At 30.4% G+C, this 8,975-nt stretch overlaps 1 protein-coding gene across 1 annotated transcript in view; it reads left to right on the top strand.

Annotated features, from left to right (window-relative positions):
* Positions 1–750: 750 nt before the first annotated feature.
* LOC142333342 (uncharacterized) overlaps positions 751–8,975 on the top strand; it is a 58,575-nt gene continuing 50,350 nt past the window's right edge. The window contains exons 1-4 of the mRNA XM_075380363.1: positions 751–760; positions 1,888–2,037; positions 4,522–4,680; positions 5,732–5,890. Of these exons, the coding sequence (XP_075236478.1) occupies positions 751–760; positions 1,888–2,037; positions 4,522–4,680; positions 5,732–5,890 (478 nt within the window). The remainder of the gene's footprint in view (positions 761–1,887; positions 2,038–4,521; positions 4,681–5,731; positions 5,891–8,975) is intronic.

Genomic DNA, 8,975 nt, shown 5'->3' with positions numbered 1-8,975 from the left:
TTGAAACGTGTCTTAAAAAGACGTCATTTTAGAACTCTGGAGAACATTCAAAAGACTGTGACCGACCAGTTAAAAGACCAACCAGTAGAAGGCTCAAGCGCTGGTACCAGAAGTGGGAACAACGAATCGGCCGTTGTATAGCTGCCCAAGGGAACTGCTTTGAAGCGGATAATATTGTTTGAATAAAATAGAAACTTTGGTAAGTCTCATTACTTTTCTCACACAACTTCTATGTCTGAAAAACTGTTAAAATATGTGTATTCTATTATTAGTCAATAATGAAAATCCTGCAAGTTTTTTGATAAAGTCTATATCCCAACTCTTATTAATTCTGTAAATTTTATATATCTCTTTTTAATTACAGTGAATAGATGTTAAACCGAATATCGATTGTGATTTAAACCACATCAGTATTGAATTGATTTGTTCTAGTTAACGTCTGTCAAAACTACCTGAATGTTGAGAAATGGATAAAAAATGTCTTATGGGGTGGGCAGAAATGTAATTTTTTTTATCCGTATGTAACATGTGAAATACGTGTAGATTTAATATGTTATTTTGCGGATTGAAAAAACAAATTTTTAGTAACGAAACCTTTAGCGGATAAATGTAATGTAAAATGAATCTCATATAAATAACATCATTTTGTTGCAGCATGTATATCAGAATTGAACTGTCTACCTTCACTTGCATGTATCGACGGATATTGTGTGAATCCTTGTATAGGCTATGAAAGTGTATGTCTCTCACATGGCGCAGGGTACATTTGCCATGTTATAAATCATCAGCCACAATGTGTTACAAGTATGTATGTTTTTTCGTTATAATTCACGTGGTTTGTAATGTTATTTAAATGGGCATGAGAAAGATTGTAAACTAATCCAATTAGTTTCCAGTTTCAGAGTGAGGGTGATTTTATTTTTATTGTAAAATATTGTAGGAAGAATGTGAAGTTCTTAATATAACTACTGTAACTTGTTGGTTAAACAAATGAATAGTCAATCTACAGCTATTTCTTCAATTCATATTTAAAATTGTTCATGATTATTTTATTCTTTTTAGTATAGAATAAAAGGCAAGTGACTTTTTTCACCGAAAATTAGCTATATTATCTAGCCTCTTCATTTAATATGAATTTTTAATATCGTAACTAATGTTAATTTTGAATTATAAGTACATCAATTTTTGCTCTCCTAACTCATTAATTCAGAGTAGAATGATTGCGATATTTAAACATCCATTTACAAAGAGACATACATTTTAGGAGCCAATAAAACTTTTTATTATAAAAATTTGGAGTTAATTTGCCAATCCAAGATTGATGTTCACTGTTGCTTCATCTTTTTTTTTTTTTTGATGATTTAATTATTCTTGGATGGTTATGATATCTGAACAGAAACAAAAGTTCTCTTCATTGTATTTATTAGCATTCAAATGTGTCTTTTTTTTTACGGTAACTTTTTCTAAAAGGAGCCTTGTTATTGATAATTGTAAAATGTTGTTGCACTATTTATATAAAAGTAAAGTATCCACTTACCAACAGTTGTGAGTATTGACTATCCAAGCGCTTTTGAATTACTCCTCCTCCATCATCAGGGATTACATGTTAATTATGAATTTTATGGCTGTGCATATAAATTCATTATTAATCAGTAATCCCTGATTATGGAGGAATAATGCGAAAGCGCGTAGATAGTCAATACTCACATTTAAATAAATGTTATAATACCAACTGTGCCAAATGTAAGAAAGTTGTTGCACTATCATGATACACAGATGATGGCAAATTGTCATCATAGAAATTTGTTACTGAAATTAATAGTGTTTACCAACTTGAAATGCTTATAAAAAACTTTGTGCACTATTGATTTTTTTTCTTCTTTCTAGCTTGTGTATCAGATAATAACTGTCCGCTTTTACTGGAATGTGTTGATGGATACTGTGTTGACCCCTGTTTTGGTTATGAAACTGTATGCACACAGTACGGTTACGGACATGTCTGTGTTGTTGTTAATCACAAACCACAATGTGTTATAGGTACGTACAAAATGATTAATTTTTATTGCTGGTTTGTAGCATGTATTGTTTTTTATGAATGCGTAACATGTAATTGCATTGACTTCTTGTGAGTGTAAATTTTCTATAAAGTCGTTGTTTAAACTTATACTTTTTAAAATAATTAGTTTAAGTTTATTATAAACAAACTAGAATGAACATTTTGAGATATCATATGGCAATTAGTTCATCTAACATAATTTCCTTCATTATATTTTTATTAGGCCTATATCTACTGTATGTACGGTGCAGTTTTTCAAACTGTAAAATATAAATTTGTTAAAAATTCTGAGATAAGATATTAGTATGTAGTGGATCCTGAAACAAAGGGGCAAAGCGTAGAGTGGCACATTCTGTCATCTACTCAACAGAAAAAAGTGTAGAATGAGCAAATCAAAGTTCAAAACCATGCCGATTTGCTTTTTTGACAGTAGGGGTAACGTGCATATGGCCCGTGTCACACGGCCATTTCCATCAGGGAATCTTTGACCTGAAAACGTATTCCTATGGTCCTCAACCCCCCTGTTCACCTGATTTATGTCCTTGTGACCTTTTCCCGAAATTGAAACGTGTCTTAAAAAGTCGTCATTTTAGAACTCCGGAGAACATTCAAAAGATTGTGACCGACCAGTTAAAAGACCAACCAGTAGAAGGCTCAAGCGCTGCTACCAGGAGTGGGAACAACGACTCGGCCGTTGTATAGCTGCCCAAGGGAACTGCTTTGAAGCGGATAATATTGTTTGAATAAAATAGAAACTTTGGTAAGTCTCATTACTTTTCTCACACAACTCCTATGTCTGCAAAACTGTTAAAATATCTGTCTTCCATTATTAGTCAATAATGAAAATCCTGCACGTTTTTTGATAAAGTCTATATCCCAACTCTTATTAATTCTGTAAATTTTATATATCTCTTTTTAATTACAGTGAATAGATATTAAACCGAATATCGATTGTGATTTAAACCACTTCTGTATTGAATTGATTTGTTCTAGTTAACGTCTGTCAAAACTACCTGAATGTTGAGAAATTGATAAAAAAATGTCATATGGGTTGGGCTGAAATGTAATTTTTTTTATCCGTTTGTAACATGTGAAATATGTGTAGATTTACATATGTTATTTTGCGGATTGTAAAAACAAAATTTTTTGTAATGAAAACTTTAGCAAATAAATGTAATTTGCACTAGTGAAATTTGTTTCTTTTTTCTAGCTTGTATATCAGATAATAACTGTCCGCTTTTACTGGAATGTGTTGATGGATACTGTGTTGACCCCTGTTTTGGTTATGAAAGTGTATGCGCACAGTACAGTTACGGACATGTCTGTGTTGTTGTTAATCACAAACCACAATGTGTTATAAGTACGTACAAAATGATTAATTTTTATTGCTGGTTTGTAGTATGTATCCTTTGTTATGTGATTGCATTGATTTCTTGCGAGTGTTAATTTTTTATAAAGTTATTATTTTATGCTACTTTTAAGTCGTTTTTTAAACTGATACTTTTTAAATTTAGTTTAAGTTTCCTATAAACAAACTAGATTGTCCTTTTTAAGATACCATATGGCAATTAGTTTATCTAACATAATTTCTTTCATTAGTTTGTGTTTGATATTTTTATTAGGCCTATATGTACGGTGCAGTTTTTCAAACTTTAATTTATAAATTTGTTAAAAATTATGAGGTATGATATTAGTATGTAGCGGAATTTTTTTATTTTAATACATTAACTCAATATATTACCACTACCTTTTATACATATATATATATATCATATATTGATAATGAATAAAGAAGAAAGAGATAATTTTTTTTTTCTTTCTCTATGGAAACAGAAATGTGATTTATGACATTTTAGTTGTAAAAAGTGTATAGTTTGTTACCATGGTTACTAATATTCTGCCTTTTAATTTTTTTTTCTTTGTCTCTGGAATTTAGTTTTTTTTTATATTTTAATTGTTACTTAACAGTATTATTCTCACATTCTTGAACGTGATGGACAGAAAAGAAGAAACCCAGATTCGCAGCGGCTAGTGTTAAGGAGCTTTTGCGTTACTGTTATTGTGTTAGTGCAGGCTTGCCTGCACTAACCTGAGGCACATTGGGTCTTGGTCTTACATTATTTTGTTGGGCTGGTGTTCAGTAGATTAGTAAAACAGATTACTAGTGTAACTGACTTTTTGCTAAACCAAAAGAAGCGAGTTCATTGCAATTATAAGAGAATAAGCTGTACACTAATTGTTTGTTGATAGTGTCATGTATTTTAATTACAACGTGCTCATTAATATTAACTAATGCCATAGAAAAAATAGTTAATGAAAATATTATACAAATAATAATAACTACCATTTGATCATAAACAGTGTTAAAAAATTGTAGTAATACTGGTTTCATTGAATTGTTTAAAAAACTGTAAAATAAAAATCAACGTAAGTTTTTATTTGTTGACGCATTTTTTTTGTTGCAGCATGCGTCTCTGACAACAACTGTTCTCCTACACAGGCATGTATTGATGGATACTGTGTTGATGCATGTGCAAGCTATGAAAAAATATGTCAGCTGTATGGAATAGGATACACTTGTCAAGTTGTGAATCATAAGGCTCAGTGTGTCGCATCAGCTCCTGGTATTCATGACGGTTGATGTCATTTTTATTTATTAATTCTTCTACTTTATGAAATGACTTTATGTAATGACCACTTGACCCTTTTCTGTCCCATACAACAGCCTTAAGTCATGACTGCCGTGTACCTTTAATGTATTTTTTTTAATTTTTTTTTTTAGAGGATAGAGTGCTGTTTGTGTATGGTGATGCTTTGCCAATCCATTGTGATGATTGAACTTTTATCTCGATTTCATAGTAATAAACCCAGTTTTCATCTCCTGTGATCATTCTTTGCATGAATATTTCATTGTCATCGGCTTGTTGAAGAAGTTTCCGATTAAAGTCTACTCGATGTTCTTTCTGCTTTTCGGTCATCAAACATGGAACAAACTTTGCACCAACTCAATGCATGTTCAATCGTTCAGTCAAAAATTCATGGCATGATCCAATTGAGATGCCAAGCTCATCTGTAAATTGACTTGCAATTAGTAGTAGACTTCTACAAGTAGTTTTTGTTGTTTTGACAGTCAATCGGTGATTTACACACACCAGATTGTTTATTTTCAGAATGTGGATGTCATCATTGATTTCAAAGTCCTTCCTGGTAGAGGGTCATTTTCAATTGACTGATGACCACTTTTAAATTATGAAAACCATTCACAACATTGCGTATGACCCAGAGCATCATCCATAATCTTGTTTCAAAATTCGAGACATTTCTGTGGAAGTTTTCCCCAGTTTCACCCAAATTTTACATTGTATCGTTGCTTCTGAAAACTATTTTCCCCCCAGAAAAAAGCAAACAAAAAAAAAAATATTCAGTATAATAATTTTAGATAGTATAGTGAATAAAAATAGATATCAGTTTCTGACTGATATCAGAATTCAGCTACATTTTGCATGACATATTGACGTGTAGTAATATGTTTAGCACAGCAAAAAGGCAGTGGTAATATTGTGCAAATCCTTCCTATTGTTATTAATTCAACAAGAATATGAATTAATGAAAAAATTATATGCATTAAATTTTATTTAAAATTGATCTGATCATTAATGCTTTGACTCTTTGCAGCATGCTTTTCAGACAATAACTGTTCACCTGCACAGGCATGTATTGATGGATATTGTGTTGATCTCTGTCTTGGATATGAAAACATATGTCAATTGTATGGAGCCGGGTACACTTGTCAAGTTGTGAATCATAAGGCTCTGTGTGTTGCAACTGCTCTCAGTATGTATAAATGTTTTCTTTTTGTATGTATTACATTATCATACTTTTTTTAATTAATTGAACGTTACGTTTGATTGGTATTAATTATTTTAACAAACCTTGAAGAATAAACTTATTTTAAAAGACATAAATTGCTATGTTTTGTACATTTTAGTTGTTTACTAATATGTCATCCCTACTTGACAGGAAAAAGATTCTTGGTATTTACTCCAAATTGGTAGAAAAATAATAAAATAATTCATAAAATTAATAAGTATATACTATAAATATATATTAAATTCTATTAATTTCAGTAAAGTATATTGTATTTTTTTATAATCAAAAATCAACTTGAACAACCCAAGTACAGAATTACAAAGTAAATGAAATGACACTTACCTTATTTTCCTTTTCTATATTCCAGTACTGCTGTTTGTTTAATTAAAAAAAAAACAAAAATTAAAAAACATGAAGAAAGAACAGCAGCTGTGTGTAGGGTGTCGCAATCCCAAGTCCAAAGAGTGAGAAAAGAGAAAAAGCAGTTACTAAAAAGATTAGCCAAAAATCTGGTGGAGACTTCTCTACTCCAATAAAATACAAATCCTGTAAAAACCCTGCAATGAGACTAGATGACTTTGACAAGCGTGTAGTGAGACAGATTGTAAATGAATTTTACAAAATTCATAAACAACTTCTGACGGTGAAAACGATAATGATATCGCTTAAAGATGATATTGATTATTTTGGAAAAGAGAGAAGTTTAAGAAAAATAATAAAAGAATTGGGCTTTAGGTGGAGAAACACCGAAAATAACAGGAAGGTTCTCACTGAGCGATATGACATAAGGTTTAAGTATATTCAGTATTTGACTGCCGTAAAAAAATTGAAATAAAAAATAGCCCAATAATGTACCTCAACGACTCATATATATTATCTTCTCACACTGCAAATAAATCACGGTGTAGTGATTCAGGTAACCATCTGAAAGTTCATATTTCAAAAGGCAGCAGACTTATAGTACACACTGGAGGAGAAATGGGTTTTATACCAAACGCCTTATTAACTTGCAAGCAAGTTTAAAAAGTTGCATTACAGGTTTCAAAAGAATGCAGAAAATTATTTAAAATAGACAGAAGTGATAGATATTAATTTCAAACCTTCTGATAAATATGTCATAATTTCTGACAACACAACCCATTACAATGCCGTTTATTAAAAATCACCAATTTCCAATTCAAGAAAAGAAAATATTATAAAGTGGTTGCAGAAGCATTTTGTTCTTCATTCTTCCACAAAGCTGAAACTACAGTTGTATGAATTGGTAAAAGCATCAGGAAAAAGATTTTTACCAAAAAAGAGGGCATGACTTTTTCCTGACTACCTCCATACCACCTGGATATAAATCTTATCAAGATGGTTTGGTCAGAAGTTAAAGGATACTTTGCAAGTTATAATGTCAATTTTGATATATCAAAGATATTCAAAGGTTATGTGAAAATAAAATGGCTGACATGAATGAAAAAAATTGAAAGGTGTAAAATCGATATAAAGTTAAGAAAACAGAAGTTCAATATATGCAACAAGAACATATTACTGACAATACTATAGAATCATTTATTATTTCTTTACAAGAAGGTAGTGAAAGTGACAGTGATGATTGCAATGATAATTCTGATGAGAGTAACCTCAGAAATTCTAATATTTTTTTTTGCGAAATGAATGGCATTTACCCTGTTTAATTAAAATAGTTTTATTTTCTTCTAACATTTAAAAATAATAATTAGTTCCTGCTGTAATTTCCCATTCCTTTATTTAGTATATTTAATTGTTATCTTATATTAACTTAGAAACTTATAATAAATTACATTAACATATATTAACTATAAACTTATATTACAACTGTAAACTTATAATACATTAACTTATAAAATGGAACACCAACACAGGGTGAGGGTATTACATTTTGATTTGTATGTTGTATCATTTTATATGTAATTGTCATTTTTTAAAATGACCATATTTTTGCAGAAAATGGTCAGATAGTAATTAAAAATTTTCACTCGACCAATTAAATTTGACATAACTTTTATACATATTATATATATGACATATTTGTTTATTTATTTATACCGGTCAATGTACATCATTAATACACATCAATACACCTGCAGAGGTAAAATAGTGATTATCTGTTCACAGGACTGAAACTTACATACTAAAACAAAATGAATTTAATAACTAAAACACAACAGATATACATCTTATAACCCACCGGCTTGTTCTAGAGGTGAATGCTTCTTTGCAAATCAGCTGATTTTGAAGTCGAGAGTTCTAAGGTTCAAATCCTAGTAAAGGCAATTACTTTTATACGGATTTGAATTCTAGATCGTGGATACCGATGTTCTTTGGTGGTTGGGTTTCAATTAACCACACATCTCAGGAATGGTCGACCTGAGACTGTGCAAGACTCCACTTTATTTACATTCATACATATCATTCATCTTCTTAAGTAATACTGAAGGTGGTTCCGAAGGCTAAACAGAAAAAGAATAAAAAAAGATATACATCTTATAAATATTTCCAAAAGTAATAACCATACATCATCCTTTTAAGTATAGAATTAAAAAAATTCAACTTGGGCACTTTAACAAGTTAAGCACCCTGTTGAGTATTTTAACAAAATATAAAATTTATACATTCATTCTAATCCATTTCTTAAGTTAAAAACAATAATCATTCCTAAATATTTACTAAATTCAACTCTTATCACACCTTTGATTTGTATGTTCACTTCCACGGGTACAGTGTCACTATAGGTTCTGAAGGTCATAAATACTGTCTTGTCTACATTCAGAGATAACTTATTCAGGGCTAGCCAATTATTCATTCATTTTTCTTTCAAATTCAATCCAATTTTTGCCAGTTGCAATTATAGTTGTATCATCTGCATATGACAAAAATGCACTTTCAGGCATATCCACGAGATCATTGGTAAACAATATAAATAATAGGGGTTCTTAAATTGTACCTTCCAGAACTCCTATTGACATCTTTGTATAATCACTTTATATATAATTATATATTTTTTTAAAATGTAATCTGAATT

This window comes from Lycorma delicatula, chromosome 12 (genome assembly GCF_047948215.1).
Source record: "Lycorma delicatula isolate Av1 chromosome 12, ASM4794821v1, whole genome shotgun sequence".
Taxonomy (NCBI): domain Eukaryota; kingdom Metazoa; phylum Arthropoda; class Insecta; order Hemiptera; family Fulgoridae; genus Lycorma; species Lycorma delicatula.
The sequence above is the reverse complement of the archived record's forward strand: the minus strand, read 5'-3'. Positions and strand labels throughout refer to the sequence as shown.